This window comes from Callorhinus ursinus, unplaced genomic scaffold (genome assembly GCF_003265705.2).
Source record: "Callorhinus ursinus isolate GAN/ISIS: 27379988/994484 unplaced genomic scaffold, GSC_fseal_2.0 scaffold118, whole genome shotgun sequence".
NCBI classification, from domain to species: Eukaryota; Metazoa; Chordata; class Mammalia; order Carnivora; family Otariidae; genus Callorhinus; species Callorhinus ursinus.
The window spans coordinates 1,130,536-1,148,137 of NW_027397180.1; the positions used below are offsets into that span (position 1 = coordinate 1,130,536).

At 63.5% G+C, this 17,602-nt stretch overlaps 1 protein-coding gene across 1 annotated transcript; it reads right to left on the reverse strand.

Annotated features, from left to right (window-relative positions):
• Positions 1-1,192: 1,192 nt before the first annotated feature.
• On the reverse strand, positions 1,193-17,295 carry DUSP8 (dual specificity phosphatase 8). The gene is made up of 7 exons (XM_073889777.1): positions 17,107-17,295; positions 12,434-12,773; positions 10,644-10,782; positions 5,781-5,947; positions 5,084-5,243; positions 4,764-4,889; positions 1,193-4,485 (listed from the first exon to the last, which is right to left on the reverse strand). Exons 2-7 carry the CDS (start codon positions 12,662-12,664, stop codon positions 3,428-3,430), a joined length of 1,881 nt encoding a protein of 626 aa, XP_073745878.1. The 5' UTR covers positions 12,665-12,773; positions 17,107-17,295; the 3' UTR covers positions 1,193-3,427.
• Positions 17,296-17,602: the final 307 nt, after the last annotated feature.

Below are 17,602 nucleotides of genomic sequence, written 5' to 3' on the forward strand. Positions count from 1 at the left end.
CCTGTCTCCTGCTTCCTCTTCTCTCCCAGCCTCCTGCAACACACACATCCTGCACATGTGTGTGGGCACTTATGTGCACACACACACACACACACACACACACACACACACACACACACACGTCTGGCCTGAGTACCTGGTTTGGGCTCCCTGCCACTTGGAACTAGGGAAGTGTTCCTAGGAAGAAGCAGGCCAAAGCTTCAAGAAGGCTCAGACCCCCTTGGAGGCCTTGCACCGCCTTAGCCAGAGGGCCCTGGGGCTGAGGGCGCAGACCTGCCCGGCAGCCCCCCTGGAGCCTGGGAGACCCGTTCCCAGGAAATGCCCGAATGTGTGAAAGTCGTGCAGGCACACGGTGAGCTCAGCACACAGTGAGCTCAGTACGCAGGAGCCGTCGTTATAGTAACGGCCAGGGAGGCGCTGGAGTGACCCAGAGGAGTCATGTCTGAAGATCTGTCCCAGGAGAGCGTTGCCTGAATGCTGCGAGCAGCGGCCCGTCACCACACTGGGCGGACTAAGCTCAACCCCGCCATCGGGGGGCTGCACGCTCGTGCCAGTCGGTGATGCGCAGCCGCAGTCGGGCCGGCGGACTCCAGGGAGAGGAACCCGGGGGCTGGGGACAAAAGTGGGCGGGTCACCCCAGTACCTTCCACAAGATACCCTCATGTGCCTTTGGTCCTTGTAGCACATGCATGGATTCTTTCAACAGATCATTTAAATAATTAAAAAGCTAGTTGCAAACATTCTGTAGCCGGACCCCCGTTTCCGTTGAAAAGGCAGGCAATGGTGTGGTGTGCTCAGGCTTGTGCCCACACACGCACACGGAGCCCTGCCGAGATGCGGCCAAGTGTTGCCGTCCTTACGCCCGGGGAAGTGGGTGAGGGGCAAAACCGCATTTTTATTGGACATAGTGGTAACTTTTTAAAAAATTTTTCACTAGCAGGTAACAACAAACAAGGGTGTTCCACATTCTAGGATGCGGTGGGGCCTCACCCACGCCGGGCCCTCCCCCAGCACGGTCCCCTGCCCTGCCCAACCTGCCCTCCGGGTCCCAGGGGCTGAGTCCTGGGGAAGTTGGTCTTGTGGGCCCAATGCCCCAGCCTCCTGGCCTCAGGAAGCCTCCGGGGCCGCTGCCCCACACTCTTCACTCCAGCCTCCCACCAGCCGGAAGAAAGAGACAGCCAGAGGCATGGAGAAAACGTCCATCTCGGGATTTATTACAACACATTGTCTCCAAATACAAAAGAAGGGGACAGGACAGGGGGCAGAGTGTGGCCGCGCTGGGGGAGGGGTTCTGAGGCAGGAGCGGGCCGCCCAGTCCAAAGAGACTGGGAGCCATGCAGGGGACCTGCCACCTCCCCTCCGCTGGACTTTCCAGCAAATATTAGGAGGGGGCGGGGTCCATTCTGGGGCCACCCCCAATGCCAGGGCGGGGTAGGGGGCGCGGGGCGGGGGGGTTGGGGAGGGATGAGGACTGAGAAACTTGGAGAGGGCTGGGGCCCGGCCCCGGCCCCACCTCAGGCAGTGTGTGGAATTGACCGGGGAGGGGCTTGTGCCAGGGCCCGGTCCCCCCCCGCCCCGGGGCTGGAGAGGGGGTGGCAGGGTCAGGACCTCCCCCCACATTGCAGCTGCTCACTTTGGGGTGACCAGTGCCTCAAGAGCAAGAGCCCCCCACACTCCAAGACCGAAGTCACAAGAGATGCTGGCGGCCCTAGAGAAAGGGCAGAGGGCAGACAGAGGAAAGGACGGGGGGCTGCGGGACCTGCCTCCAGAGTTCGGGGCCCAACCAGTGGCCCCGGACCACTGTCTCCTGGACAGCACAGGGGTGGGGCGCGGAGGTGGGGACCAGTGCATCCTCCACACCCAGGGTCATCTCAGAAACCCAACGCGATAGACAGACAGAAGGCAAGTTTACATAATCAATCATAATAATAATTAACCAATAATAAATACTTAAACCTCTAATCCATAGATTGCAAACACAACGATGATAGCTTATTTTCTTGGGGAACGGGGCGGGGACAGAGGGAACAGGAAGAGGACTTTTGCTTAAAGGAGGGATGACAGGTGCACAGGGCGGCAGGTCAACAGAACAAACGGAAGAAACAACCAGAGGGGCAGCTGCCCCGAGGACTTGGCCCCACCCAGCTGCCCTCCTGCCAAGCCCCTGGCCTCTTCCCTAGGCGACCAGCACCCCCCACACACTAGACTCTAGGACATCTGAAGGTTGGGGGACATCTACTCCTGCCTCCAAAAGCCATGGGTCCCAATGACCCAAGAAGGTGTGGGGCAGGGGGCAGCTGGGGCTTTTTCCCTGCCTTTACTGCCAGGCTGGCCCACCTGGGCCCAAAAGCCACCTGGCATATCACCATGAAGATCCCAGGGAGGCTGCAGAGGCGAGAGCTCCCCAGGAAAGGGCAGTGTGGGAGTGCTCTTCTCCAAGGACCCCGTGGGGCTGGGGGCAGTAATGGGGAACACCTGCATCTGTCCACATCAGGGGCCTTCATCTGTCTGGAGACAGCTCTCCCGAAGCTAAGGACCCCCATCTCCTGGAAGCATAAGGGTCTGACAAGTGCTTAACTACCCCCTCCCGATGCAAGGCAGCCTGCTCCTCATGGAGGCCCTCCACCTGTAGGAACACACCTGAATTCCAAGTCTGGCCTGGGGCCTGGGGGCTGGCTGGGGGCAGAGCCCAGAACAAGACTCTAAATCCATCTGCCCTCTGGCCAGTGGAGCCCAGACTGGCTAGCCCAGCTCCTCTCGTCTGATGCCCCCAGGGGCTGACCTCCTCTCCTGTTGTTCCACGCCCCCCCACAGGTGGTGCTAGGCAGCACCCGCAAAGTGGAGTTGAGGGGGGCAGCCTCCATGGAACAGCCTTGCTGAACCTGTGAAACTGGACAAGCGCGCAGGCAGGAGCGGGGGGGGGGGGGGCATCCCACCTCTATCCCTGCCCTGGGGACACACATCATCTGACACTCAAGAGCGCCGTTCACCGAGCCCCCATCCTGCTCTCTCCCCAGCCTGTCCGAACACCCTAGCCTCTCTAGGCCCAATGCCAGTCAACGCCGACCAGGCAACGGGGCCGGGTGGGGGGGGGGGGGGGGGGGGGGGAGGGGACCCCAGGCCTGGCACCCCAGCTTGGGACTGAAGGTGGCCTCATATTGCTTAGAAACGTGTGTTTCAGTTTAAATACCAGACAGTAAAAATAGAGCTCCGAGGACCGCCCGCACTGTTGCCAAATCATTGCCAGAATGAACAGCTTAAATAAATAAAAAATCGAAATATTTACTTCTCGATAAAAATCGCAGTAAAACCATTTACCTTTCTTTGCATTATATATAATATATATTTATAGTGGGCCCGGCGGCTCGTCGCCCAGACCAGGGAGCCGAGGGCAGCGGAGCGCCGGGCGCTGGGTCCCCGGCCGCCGTCAGGACACCTCGATGACCTCCACGCTGCCCGAGAAGCTGGCCTGCTTTCCCAAGGCAGCCAGCTCCTCGCCGCGCGCGCGCCCCTCCACCATGCCCTCCTCGAACTCCATCTGGCAGCTTCGGCGCTTGAACTGCGTCTCCGGGGCCGCCGTTTCATCCGGCCAGCCGGTCCGCGCGTCCCGGGCCTCGGCCCTGGCCGTCTCCCGCCGCCGCAGGTCGCCGCCCCCCGCGCCCTGCGCGCCTGCCCGGCCGAAGGGTGCAAACCGCGCGCCGCCCGCGCCCTGCGCGCCCTCCGGGCTGAAGCACCAGGGCCCATCGGGCGACGGCGTGCCTGGAGAGTCGAGCGGCGGCGCCCAGCTCCCGGGGCCGACCGGCTGGCCGGGGCCAGGCAGCCCAGGTGCCGACAGGGCCGAGAGGCCGAGCCGCGGAGTCTGCCGGGAGGCATCGCCGAAGTTCAGGCCAAGGCCGTGCGCCGGGGAGCGTGCCGGGGAGCCGGCGGGAGGCCGGGGCCGCCGGCGGAGGCGCGGGCGCGTCTCCGGCGCCACGTCCGGGCTGTCGGGGCCTGGCGAGGGCAGGCCCAGCGCTCCCCCGGACGGGCTGTCCAGTTTGCAGAGCTTGGGGGCCTCCCCAGGGTCGGGGGGCCCGGGGTCGTCGGGCCGCCGGCTGGGGGCGTAGGCCGACTTGATGTCCAGTGAGAAGGAGCGCTTCAGGCGGTTGGTGTCCTGGAGGCGGTCGGAGGAGAGGTGCAGACCACGCAGGCCCTGCTGCAGCGCGCTGGTGGCGGGGGCCGCGGAAGGCGCGGGCAGCTCCCCGCCGGCGGCGGGCGCGCCCTCCCTGGCTGCACTGGCCGCCGCGCTCCCGGTGGCAGCGCTCTCTGAGGTAGGTGGTGGCAGCGGTGGCAGTGGGGCGGCAGGGCCCGGGAGGGGCTCGGGCGTCCCCGGGTGGGGCGCCCCGTCACCCTGCAGGGCAGCCAGCAGCTTCAGGCTGCGCTCATACTCCAGCAGCTGGCCCAGGAAGTTGAAGTTGGGCGAAATGGATGGGCGCCGGTCCTTCACGAACGGGGGGGGGGGGGGGGGGGGGGGGGGGGGGGGGTTGCTTCGAGCCGGGGCTTCCTGCCAGGCAGGGCTGCCTGCCCGACTCCCCCCTGCTCCCCCTGCTCCCCCCTGCCCATGCTTGGGCACACAGCTGATGTGCAGACCCACCCGGGAGGGCTGGAGCCCGGCTCAGGCCTCTCCCTCCGCGGCCAGGGCCATTCTGCTGCTCCTGGGTGGAGAGGGAGCAGGGAAGGGCCGGTTCCAGCCTTAAACTTCAGGGCCCAGGAAGAAAGGAGAGGCTACCTGTAGGCGTCATCGGAGGACATGCCCATGGTCTTCATGATGTAAGCGATGGCGATGGTGGCTGAGCGGGAGATGCCAGCCAGACAGTGGACAATGACTTGGCAGCTGGACAGCTTAGCTTTATCTGGAGACAGGGCCACGGGGCCGGTGAGGGCTCAGGGTGCCGGCGCTTCCCTAACCCAGGCAGGGGACCTCACCGGCCCTACTGCCAACAATCCCAGCCCCATCTCAGGCCCAAGCACCAGGGTCGCAGTGCTTCTCCCTGGCGGCCTGCCCGCCCTCCTAGAGGAGACCCCCCCCCTCGCCCCCCCCCCTCACCGATGAACTCGATGGACTTGTCCAGCCAGGGCAGCAGCTTCTCGCAGTAGTTGTCGTTGATGGGAATGCGCATGAAGCGGCTCTCACAGATGAAGTCCGGCTTGGGGCAAGAGTTGCTGGCGTTGAGGACGTAGCTTATTCCGTTCTGGGTCATCAGGTCCTGGAGGGATGGGAGGACAGGCTGCACAGGGGTGCCCTGGTGGTGGGAGCCCCTCCCACTTCCACCCTGGAGCTCAGAGCCTGCGGCGGAGGGCGGGAAGGGGGGGCCTGAGGGGGCGGATGGGGGATGGGGATGCTGGTCTGGGGCAAGCGCCACCCACAGCCTGAGGTAGGCTCCCAGGAATGTTATGGCTGCCTGGGCGGTGGCTTTACCCTCTTCCCTCATCACAATTTTAAAACACGGGATTCTTTCAGTGCTGGCCAGGGGCCCGGTGACATCAGCAGTGTGGCATGTGGGCTTCGCCGCCTAAGGGGCTGGGAGCTGCTCCTCCACCCAGCCCTGCTCTGGTCCTGCCCCGTCCACTCGGTGTCCCCGTGCCCCCAACCCAGGCTTCTCCCACACCATGTTTATCCATCCCCTCATTGGCTTTCAGCTCCCTTCTCCCCACCCCCCCAAACCAGCCCAGGAGCTGCTTCTGAGCTCCTGCCTCCGCCCCCCTCCCCCTGCCAATGGCCAAAGCCCCAGCTGTGCACACACCTTGTTCAGGACATCTTTCTGAGAGCCCAGGTAGAGGTGAGGCAGGATGCGGGTCAGGCCCACACTGGGCACAGGCAGGCAGGGCTGGGAGAGGCTCATGGGTAGCAGGGCAGCAGGCTTACCCTCACAGAGGCCAGGGAAGCAGGAGGAGAAGGTGGCAAAGCCCCCTGCAGGAGGAGGAGCAGAGGAGACGTGGGTCAGGCGGTCGGCTGGCTGGGGCACAAGAGCCCAGGGCACCCAACCACCCCTACATCTCTGGCAACAGCCTGGACCCCCAGCCCAACGAGATGCCAGGGGGTGAGCCTCTGGCCTGAGCACCTGCAGTCAGCGCTGGGTGCCGGAGGGCTGCTCTCACCAAGTCGAGGCGTGTGCTGTGCACATATACAGCCTGCCCCTACACCCACATTCCTCCCCAGGCTAATTAGGAGCTGGTCCTGCTGAGGACGCCGCTGTGATGCCCATAAATGTGGGGTCGAGGCTGTGGGCCGGCCTAGCACGTGCAGGACCCAGGCAGGGGTGGGTTCCGACGCCATGGAAGGCTCCTGATGAGGGTGTGGATCTTCTGTGCCGGTGGCCAGGGGCCAGCCTGGGCCTTCCTGCCTCTCCCCCTGGGCTGATGCAATCCCTCCCTGGCTCTAGTTGGCTGGGAGCCCCTGGCCAAGCGTGGGTGCCAGGACCAGGAGGCAAGGGCTTCTGAGGGGCCCTCCTGCCCCTGGGCATGACATCACCTACTGGAATTGGCACACCCTGCAGGGGCACCTGTGCTCTAGTTAGGGCTCCCTTCTGCCCAGAGGACAGCACCAGAGGATGGGCTAAGAGCTGGGAATGCCGGGGACGGTGAGCAAGCAGCGCATGCAGTGGGCACGCATTCTACACGTGGTGGCGTGTGCCCACTGCCTTCCCTGTACATCCAAGTCCTGGGCCACAGCTCGGTGGAAGGAGCCCCTCCGCTGGCCTCAAAGACCCGAGTGGGAATCCCTAGCACACCTCTGACTCAGTGAGTGACCACGGGCAGAGCTCATTACACCCCTGGCCTGTTTCCGCATCCTGCCTGCCACATAGCACAGCTGTGAGTCTCAAAGGAGACAGGGGCCGTGAAGACACACCGAGAGCTAACCTGCCCACACCCAGGCGGCTGGGTGACGGCCAATCCCTGCTAGGTTTTTGAGGTGACACTCCCTGGTGGCCGCCCTGGGGCTAACCACACTTTCGGGGGCACGAGGCCTGTGGACATTCCCTGCCCTCAGTGGACTGATCCATTACAGAGTTCAACTAGACGGAGGCCTACCGTAGTGCACGGGGGGAGGCAGGGGAGTGAGGCAGGGTCCCAGGCCACGAGACCCCCAGTGCTCTTTCCCGGTTTGCAGAAACAGCTGGGGCCAGAGACCTGGCTGATTTCCCAGGACACAGATGCCTGGTGCCCTCAGCCTTCACCCCTGGCCCAGCTCAATGGCCAGTTTGTACAAACCCCCAACCAGAGTGCCTGCCATGTGCATTCCTTGTGCCCCCAAAGACAGCTTGCCTTTGGCAGGGGGCATGATGATGGGGGGACCTCCATGCTGAGGGAGTGGAGGCACTGGCCTTGGAGGAGTAGCTGTCCCTACCTTGGCAACCTGCCGGCTGGACAGGGAGAAGTGGCTGACTATCAGCATCGCTGACAACACAGCTCACAGGTGAAAGCTGACCTGGGTGCTGGGGCTGGGCTCCTGTTTACTGGCCAGAGCCAGGGGTCCCCTGGATGTTCCTGATGGAGGACAGCATCCCCCACCCCAGGAGATGTAAGGTCTGCAGGATCTCTGCAAGGACTCATCTCTACCATATACCTCCCATGCTCTCTGGGGGCGTCACCTAAGCTGAGGGGTGGGGGGCTCTATTCCACCAGGAACTTCCCCCACAAAGGGGGAATCTCTGGACAGGAGCGGTCCTGCCAGTTTTGACTGCAGTCCCTCAGGTAAAGCCCCACAGGGCTGCCCCCCCCCCGCCCCCGCAGAGCCAAGCAGCTTGTGGTGACCCCACAAGCCCCCTATGGATGCCAAGTGCTGAGCCTGAGGCCCCGCCCCTCCAGCGATTTCAGGACCCCCACCCCCCAGGCTCTGGGGTACAGGAGAGGGCCACCCTGGGTTGAATCAGTGGCAGCAGGCCTGGACCCTCTGCAGGTACTGGCACTCTTCGCAGGGGGCAGGCGCCCCCATCCCCCAGGCATCCCCAAGGGCACCTTCTTTCAGGAGGGATACCAACCTCCCCCCGCCTCACGGTTTCCCAGCTTGCTGCGCCGCCGCACAATGGAATCCCGGATTCGCACAAAAGCTCATGCCCAGGACGCACCGACTCCACCGACTCTATGCGCACCGATTGCCCCCGCCCGCAGCTCCCACCAGGCGCTCTCCGGCCCACATGCGCGCGGCGCGCCCCGCAGCCCCCCGGCGCCGCCGCGGTCCCCGTGCCCCAGGCAGGGTCCGCACCTGCCCACCCTCCCTCCGCGTACCCTCCGCGCACCCTCCGCGTAGGGGTCGCTCCCGCCGCGGTCTCTGGCCCGGGTCCGAGGGCGGCGCGTGCGGGGTCGAACCGCGGGGGCGCACCGACCCGGCGCCGCGACATCACCAGCCCGCATTCCGCAGCAACGCGCACCCGGGCGAGGGCCGCCCGCCGCTTAAAGGGACAGGCTCCCTTTCCGGGCTCCCCGCCCCGCTGGACGTCACCGCCAAGCAGCCTGGGGGGGGGGGGGCAGCGGTCACAGCAGCCGGTTCTGGACCCCAGCGCGCCTGCCCCACTCTGCCCTCTCCTGCTTCCGCGAGCTCCCCTGTCACCGAGAGGGATCTCCCTGTCCTCCAGCCGCGACATCGTCCTGGCGCTCCTCAGCCCCACCCACCGAGGGATGGGGTCCTCCCTTTCTGGCCTCCGCTGGGCCCCCTCCCCCTGTGCTAGTGATCCTGGAAAGTCACTTCCCCTTTCTGGCAGGGCAGCATCCCTCTGTCCCACTCAGCCTTGCCTTCCCATTCTCACTGGTTTAGGGGCTGTGCTCGCCTCAGGGGTGGGTGCTGTGGGCCAGGCTCCCAGGCGGCCCCCCAATCTCGGTCCTGATTTGGTGCCACTGCGAGCTCTTCTCACACGGTGGTGGGTCATGACTTCTAACTGGCTTGGCCCTCAGGGAAATGGGGGCAAATACTCTAACCTCGCAGGGAGGGGCAGGCAGGGGAGAAAGAGCAGGTGGCAGCCCCAGGAATTTAGCGAACCAAGTGGGGCACGGCCAGGTCCCAGGTGCGCCCTCCTGGCACATCGCAGCCTAGGCCTGCCCCACTGCATGCTGGGTGAGGAGCCCCAGACTCCAGAGAAGACAGACATTAGAGGTTCTGGGCTTTCTTGGGCAGCCTTGGGGTAGGGAAGGGTGCTGCTCTGGGACCAGTTTCTCAGACTCCCAGAAGGCCTGGTGGCTCCCACTTCTGAGTAGAGAGCATGCGCACGTCACACACACACACACACACACACACACACAGACACACACACACACAGACACACACACACACCGACCACCGACATGCGCATGCGTGAACACGCACACATCCTGGGGTTCCCAGCTGACCTCCTTTTCTGCCCAGGACATCCGTTAAGAAGCCCAGAGCCGCTGGGTCCTCTCTCCCTCTTCTCCCTATCTGCTCAGCCCCCAAACTGAGCCCAGGGCACAGTGGTTGAATCAGAGTCTGCAATTCTGTGGCCTTGGGTTCTCAGAGTTCACACACATGCATACAAACCCCATATCCCACCACACAAGCAACCACAGATCACCAGCTTCCCAGAGCCGTGCATAGATGCATAGACGCCCTCTGACAGCGTAGACCCAGGCACGCGTGTAGATGGCAGCACGCGCACCTGCACACGATGTGAACCCACCAGGAAGCATCCCACGGGCTGTGGTGAAGGTCCATCTTCCCAATGGTGGGAGCCCGGTGCCCACGGATCACTGCACGGGGTGTCCACACATAAGGGGCTGCTCAGGGCAGACATGGTGAATGTACAGAAGTGTCCTACCGGCGGTGGGGGGTTGCTGACACCCTCTTCAGCCCTCTCCGTCCTCCGCCCACTTTCCATGGCCCCTGGCAGGAGCACCCACAAAGGCCTCAGACCTGGGCAGGGAGGGTGTACAGCCCTGGGACAGGCCAGCTCAACCCAGCCCTGGGACCTGGGCCACCTCTGGGAGGTGGGTTCTACAGAAGTGCCTCAGCCCCTGCCAAAAGGAGGAAGGAATCATCAAGAACCAGGGTGGAGCCTGTGTGTGTGCAGGTGTGTGTATGGGGGGCTTCCCGGCCTCCAGGCTCCCTGGGCTGCTTTTGGGGAACAGGAAGCCCTATAGGGATCTCTGCTGGCCTCCAGGCAGGGGTCGGGCATCCTGTGCTGCTGGCAGCATTCAGAGGCACTCCCTGTCTGGGACCAGTTCTGCTGGGATTGGGGTTTGCGGAGGATGGGGGCTATGCCTCCCCTCTCAGACAGCCAGAGGGGCAGAGACACATCTTTGCCTAGATCCCTTCCCTCCTCCCCTGCCACGAATGCATTTAGGGATTTCCTCCTGCCTACTTCTTCACCTGCTAGTGGTGGGGTAGGCCCATGGTGGAGGGAGTTCTGGAGTGTGGGGGTCTGGGGGAGGAAACAATGGAGCCTTGGAGAACTCCAGTTACTGGGAGAGCACTCCGCCCCCCAACACCACCCAGGAGCTGCTGGTCTCTGGGCTCAGAGAAGAAAACAGAGTTGGATCCAGAACCTGACTCCCCAGATGCCCCCACCCCCCCATAGCTAAGTTCACAGTGAGGAGAGAGGAAGGGAGGAGAGGGCGTCCCAGAGCCCCCTGGCCCGGGTCTATCTGGAGCTCACCCGTGAGGATGGCCACGCTGTCGAAGCAGCCGTCCAGCTTGCTGAGCAGGATGGAGAGGAAGCTGTCCGCAGCCAGCACGCTGGCGTCCCGGGTGCTCTGGTCATAGACTACCACGTCCTGCGGCTCTGCAGCCTCCACCTGGAGGCCGTGAGGGCAGAGGTCAGGGAACCGCTGGGCACCTGCCAGATCCCCCATCCCCTGCTGCCACCCACTGCTACTGGTCAGGCTATGGCAGGGAGGGGCTACTGCCGCCTTGCTGCGTGGAGGGGAGGGGTGGGCTCTCACCCACCCACCCGCCTCACAGCTCACACCTGGACGGGTGTGGATACCACAGCCCCACAGGCAAGCCCTCAGAGCAAGCAGAAACAGGGGCACGCTCCTCCTAATGCCACGGCCTCACGCCCGGGCACCTGCGCTAAGGGAATAGATGCTATGGACATGCACTATGGGCCAGGCCCCCATGGAGGAGATGCAGGTGAATGTAACAGGGTCCTTGGGCGCACACACAGGTGGCCACAGTCACAGGGATGTGCCGTCAGGGTGGCTGAGGCAAAGGGAAAACTGTCCCCCGGGTCACTGGGAGGCACATTTTGGGGCTTCTGAGGGTGGGGTGCCTTTGGGTCTGGGCAATTCCCCAGCCAGTGATGGGAAAAGTGGTGGCTGCTGCAAGAGCCCTCCTTAATTCAGGAGGCAGCCAGAAGTTGGGGTTCCACTGCCCTCCTCCCATCCTGAATGCCCAGCCTTGGGACCAGATGCTGAGCAGCTTTTGCTCCAAGTGGCTAATGCCCTGCCCCCCAAGCACACTCAGCCCCTAAGCCAGCTGAGCCGCCAACCCTGGGCTGGATGATGTCACCAGCAGCCAATGGGATTGCGCTCTGGCAGGGAGTCCTCGCTGGGGGTGATTAATCACCGGATTCCCCTCACTGAGGCTGCAGGGAGCTGGTTCTGGCCTTGATGGGGGCTGTGCCACCTGGGTCCTCTCACATCCAGTGCTGCTGGCACAGGGCCTGTGACCGAGACCCCTCCCCAGCTCTGGGCTGCTGGCCATGTCACTCCCCCCACTGGAGGTGCCCCCACCTTCCCAGGTCACAGGGCCAGTGGTCCCTCCCAGGGCTGCACTTGATGCTCCTGGCTAACAGAGACAGGATTGTCCACTGCAGGTGACCTGGGACATTTGTGGGGGAGGGGCACAGAGAGAATTCTGGGTCACTCAGAACTCTAGCGGAAAGAACTGGGAGGCTGGGCACACGAGGGCTCAGCATAAGCCTCTTGGCCCCCCTTCCTGTCTTCCTCTGGGTTCTCATAGCACTCGGTGTGCGCCTGACCAGCTGCCATCCTGGTCCACTGCCCCTCTGTGCCCCCACCCCACCCCTGTGCCCCTCTCTGAGCCCTGGGCTGGGCCCCAGGGGCACTGCCCAGTCTTATGTGGGGAGACCTCTCCTCGGGGGCTGAGTGAGGACCCAGACAGGGTCAGCAGGCTCTGAGCGGGAGGAGTGATGAATCGTATCTGGGGAGATAGGGTCAGCAGAGGGCCTTCGGGGGAGGCACATTTGTGCACCCTAAGAGGAAGCTCAGGGAGTGGGGTGGGAGCTGCCTACAAGGCCCAAGGTATGGAATGGCTCAGAACATTCTGACCCTAGGAGCTCAGTTTGGCTTTGAGGACGGGGGGGGGGGGGCGCAAGCAGAGGGCCCCTGTGTACCTGGCTGCAGAGCTCTGCCCTTGCCCCTGGAAGTGAGGGGTGCCTGGGTGGGGACGGGGGACAGGGCGTGAGTGGCAGGGGCCAGGTACCTGGCCGCGCACGGCTGGCTGGATGAGCTCGGCGATGGTCACCTTGCCCTGCTGCAGCCGCCGCTTCACCAGCTTGGAGCAGCAGATGTTGACGGAGCTGAGCACGTGCCCACTGCTGTACTCCACGAAAGAGCGGCTGTCGATGACCAGCGGTCCCCCAGGTCCGCCCCGCAGCAGGCTGGCCAGCTTCCTGGCATCCATCACTTTCCGAGGGAGCCGGTCCCCAGCCATGGTGGGGCAGTGGGCAGTGGGGTGGGGGTGTGCCCCGAAGTGAACAGGGGCTGCTCTGCAGGCCAGGGATGTGGCCTAGAGTTCGGAGGGACCGGGCATGGTGCCAGACCTGCAGGGAGAGGCAGAGGGTCAGGAGGGCTGCAGGCCCCCAGGAGGGGCACCCGACCGGCTTCCCAGGCAGGGCCAACCTCCAAAGGGCCCATGGTGGGACCCAGGGGCACCGGAATGGTTGAGCCTGGCAGGCACCCACGGGGGCCCCTCCTCCCTTGGGGCAAATCGGCAGCCCCTCTGGCTCTATGAAAGCCAAGTCCCCAGACATCTGAAGTGAGCGAGGTGGACCACTGGACTGGGAGAGCAGTCACAAATGGTCCCATCCAGCACTGCACTATGCAGGCCACTGGCGACAGCCTCTTAGTGGGGCAAGCAAGACAACTGGGGGAACCACAGAGGGAAGCACTGGGCTGGACAGGCAGGACAAGCCTGAGGACAGCTCCCCTGGGCCCTTGGGTTCATGAACACTCATTCCGATCTGGAACCCTTCATTCCGCCCCCAAGGCTTCTGTCATCCCATTGCTGGGATGCAGATGTTCCCCCTCTCTGGCCTGCACGTCTTATTCTCCAGAACTCTGGGTGAGGCAAGGTCCAGAACCTGCTACCTGCTCCCTTGCCCCAGCACACGGCCCTCTCCAGCCCCACCCAGCACAATCCCTCCCTGCTGACCATCTGGACCCAGAGGAAGGGGGGTGGGGCTGCCTCCCCACGTTGCTGGGCTCCTGGGGCAGGCACTGGCCAGGGTGCTGCAGAGTCTCGGGCGTGGAGGCGGGGGTCCTCTGTTGCTGTCATTGTCCAGTCCTGCAGCCCGAGCTTTAGTGCCTGCCGTGTGCCGGCTGCACAAATGGTCTGGGGCCAGTGTCTGTCTCCCTGCCGAGCGTGTCACACGCTCACAGAGTGGAGGGGGCAGCGTGGCAGGGTGTGCCAGGCACGGTGCAGGCCTGAGGTCTGGGGGGACCCTTCTAGGGGCTGGTAGGTCCCAGGATGGGGTGGGATGGGTGGCGCCCAAGGATGAAAGGCAAAGTAGGTGACCCGGATGTAGGACTCTTGCGGGTGTGGGGACTCTTGGCATGGCCTGTAAGGGATCTTGGCAGAGGAAGTAGGAGTAGATGGGGACAGGGGGACCCCAGATCCTGGGGTGGAGACCCCTCTTGTGGGTTTGGTGCTAAGCCTCTGCCACACACCTCCCACCCCCACCCCACTCCACCTGCCAGGCCCCACCTGCCCTGCCGCCTGCCAGGACTGGCCTTTCTTAGGCCCACCTAGCCTCCCAGCCCCCCGGGAGGCGCACAGTGAGGACGATGAGTTTACTTTAAAGATGGGGAGACGGAGGCTTGGGGAAGGGGTGGGACCAGCCTCAGGTCACACCACGGTCAGGACCCAAGGCCTCTACCACTGCCATTCAATCGGGGTCTTCCCTCCACCACACCCCCACCCAGCTCAGGCACGGGAGAGGCTAGGGGACAGATGTTAGAGGGGGGACCCCCTCAGCAAGCCCCCAACCTGCAGCTGCAGATGGTGTTGGGGTGAGGCCCCCTGAGGTCACTCGTCACACTTCAGGCGAGCTCCCTGGGTGGGGATGGCAGAATTCACAGAGAACTAGGTGCCAGGCAGGTGTAGACTGCCAGCCATGGGCTGCCTTAGGCTGAGCCACTGGAGCTGGACCACAGAGAAGTGGCCAGGATGGCCCTGGCCAGTGCGCAGGGCCTTGGGATCCCATTCACAGACTCCCTGCTCCCCACGCAGGTGCCCAGGCTCCTCCACTACACAGTGGGGGTGAGGCCTGGGGTGCAGCTGGGGATGCTGTCCCTCCTGAGGGCCATACCAAACAAGGTCAACAGCAAAAGGGCCCATCTGCCAAAAGGGGTACCCCACATGCTGGGGGGGGTCTTCACTGGCTGGGCGGGTCCTGTCTGTGGAGGGGGTTCCTCACCTGCTGAGGGGGGTCCCAGCCTGTGTGGTGAGAGATCCCCAGTTCGACTCCTGTGTGAGGTGTTTTGAGAAGCTTCTGAGTTCTATGCTGCACCTTGTCAAGACTGTGGCAGACAGGTCACAGCTACCAGGCCCCCTCCCACAAGCCTCCTGTCCTGGATGTGTGGCCAGGAGCCCAGCTCAGAGGCCCAGTCTCTGAGACAGATGCAGTGGGGAGCAGAGGGGCGCTCATGATTCCTATCAGGTGAGGGCTGACTGTTTCCCACCTAAAGCAACAGAAGCCAAACAGCACTTCAGGGCAGGGACAAGGGAAGGGGCTGCGGGAGAGGTCCTTTGCCCTCCCTGCAGCCGCTGGGCACAAACACTGCCCTCGGGTCCTTAACTGGCCAGGAGAGGAGCTGGGGTGTGGAGGGGCACCCGCTCCATCTGCAAGACAGGCAGGGAGGCAGGCTTAGGATGAGGGTGGGGAAGAGCCCAGCTGGGCTGCAGGGCTGCAGGACAGGGGTGCAGGGGTGCGGGGGGCTGGAAGGGTGGGCCGCTATGCTCCCCTGCCCAGTACCTGGTCTCAGCCCCACTCCCCCAAGGAACTCTTCAGCTTGGCCCTATTACCCGCTGTAGTATTGTTATTTGTAGCCGAGGGGGACTCATTAGCAAGTTAGCACCTCCGTCGTTGCCATGGCAACCACAGAGGTGCCAGGCAACCGCAGCTCCTGCGGCAGGGCCGCCGCCACCGAGCAGGCTGGCTCTGCAGAATGGCTGGGCCCACTCCTTGCTTCTTGCAGGTGCCCAGTAACTGGGGCCTGGGATGACCCTGGGCCAGGTCTCCATGAGACCCAAAGCCCAGGTGTGACATTCCTCCAGCCCTCCCCCCCGCCCCCCTGCCCCACCCGGTCCCAACCCTCCTTGCTTGCCAGGAGCACCCATGTGCACAGGCTCCCTTGCTCCCACCTTTGGGGACACCTTCTCCAAGTGGCCAAGGTCTGGCCCAAGCATGCCTCCGGCAGGAGACCTCTTGCACTAAGCAGGCCTCCCAGGTGTGCAGCCTCACCCCCAGGGCCTCCTTGATCTAAAGCTCCTGGGGGCAGACCCTCACCTGCGGGGGGGGGGGGGGGGAGGGCGGGGAGAGGATTGGGGCCTAGAACTCAGGTGGGAGTGGTGGAAGCTTAGGACAGTTTTGAGCCTATGAGTGGGGCTAGAGCAGGCCAGGCGGGCACAGAGGAAACAGATATTGTAGGGTCTTGGGCCTCTCTGATTTCAAGGACCCACTCCAGGCTCAGCCCAGAACCCATTCTTGGGAACTGAGGGGAAACGGTACCTATCACCTGCTATTCCAGAGCCTAGGTACCAGTGGGACAGAGACACAACCCCGTAAACCCCCAAAGGGCTCGTTGCTGAGGATACTGGGCAGTTCCCAGTCGAAAGGCCGGAGGCCCTTCCGTATCTGGCTGGGCACCACCTAGGAGGTGGCAGGCAGCCCCCCTTTCCCTGCAAGGCGACGTTTACAGTGCAGCCTGACTTCTGTGCTGCGCGTGCCAGGATGTGCCCCTTCGCACACTGTCCACACACCGTCGGCTCACCTCTTTCCCATGATCCACGCCAGCCCCTCATGCAACTACTCACACACAGACATGTATGCACATACATGTGGTCACTGGGTGCAGCCATCCTCACCCTCTGCATACCAAATTCCCCCAAACCCCAGGTGCCAGCTCCAAGATCTCTTTACACTGTTGGCTCCCCGGGCCTCCATGGGGCACACTCTTGTGCCTGAGTGTGGGACAGGGAATGGCCAGAAAACTCCCAACTCCCCACTGACGGTGTCTTCACCAAGGCCTTCTGCTCAGCACCTAGTGATGGGGAACTCACTACCTCCAGAGATGACCATCAGGACTGTCAGCCATGGGTGGACTGTGGCTCTCACTCAGAGCAGTGCCCCTAGCCTGAGTGGTGCCTGGAACACATAGGCAGGCCCTTGGGAGGATCTGGCAGTGGGGGCCCCCACGATGCTGAGATGTCCAGCTCGCTGTGACCCAGGGGCACCTCAGGAGGCAGAAATTACTGCAGAGAGGCCAGGACAGAAACTGGCAGCTCATTTTCCCCTCATCTGCTCTCATCAGGGACCCCAAAATGCTCTCACCCCTGCCCCCCTCATCTCCCTAGGCTGAATGGAACAGGGCCCAAGCTGGCCTTTACTCTGTCCCGGAGGGGCCAATGGCAAGGCCAAGCAGAGCCAACTTGGTCTGGGGAAGCCACGGGCCTGGGAGACAGTGGGGTAGGCGCCCTGTCCCCTCTGTTCACAGGGGTCTGGGCAGAGCCTGCAGTAAGAGGTCTCAGCATGTGGGTCCTTAGAAGGGCACGCTCAGGACCCTACACACCTAGGTTTCTTCTGTTCCTGCCTGGCTTGCTCTAGTCATACTGATCTGCAGGACTTCTGGTCACCGTCCCCCCAGGCTACATACCTGGGCCATCCCGGGACATCTACCAGTCACTGCCTGGAGGGCTCCAGGCAGAGGTGGACTCAGCCCATGCGGTCCTGGTGGTCGGAATCTGACCCATGTCCCTCGTGCTGTGGGTTTGGCTCCTTCCTCTCCTTTCCCCCTGAGCTGCAGCCTCCAGAGATGCAGCCAGGATACCCTCTGGCTTCCACGGCCCCTTGGGCCCTCTGTCCAGTTGAAACATCTGGGCCCCAAGGTCAGCCTCAGCTGGAGAGGAGAGGATGCTGGGTCGGGTTCTGGAGCAGAGGATGACTTCAAGCATCTTTCTGCATCTGCATGCATGGAAGCCACTGTTCCCGGGGGCGGGGGGGGGCAGCCCCTGGGGCACAGGAGCCTTCCGGAGGGCTGAGGGCAGCAGGGGACTAGAACCTGCCCGGCAACTCTCCTGGAGCCCTTGACTGACTGCAGGGGGAGGTATTCAGTCAGACTTCAGGATGAACTCCCAGCTCCTGGTCACATG

Coding starts and splice junctions, on each gene's coding strand:
- DUSP8 (XM_073889777.1), bottom strand. CDS start 12,664: ATGGCTGGGGACCGGCTCCCTCGGAAAGTGATGGATGCCAGGAAGCTG. Junction 5,948..10,643: donor CAGCGTGGCCATCCTCACGG/GTGAGCTCCAGA, acceptor CTCCTCCTGCAG/GGGGCTTTGCCACCTTCTCC. Junction 4,486..4,763: donor CTCCGATGACGCCTACAGGT/AGCCTCTCCTTT, acceptor CCCCCCCCCCGT/TCGTGAAGGACCGGCGCCCA.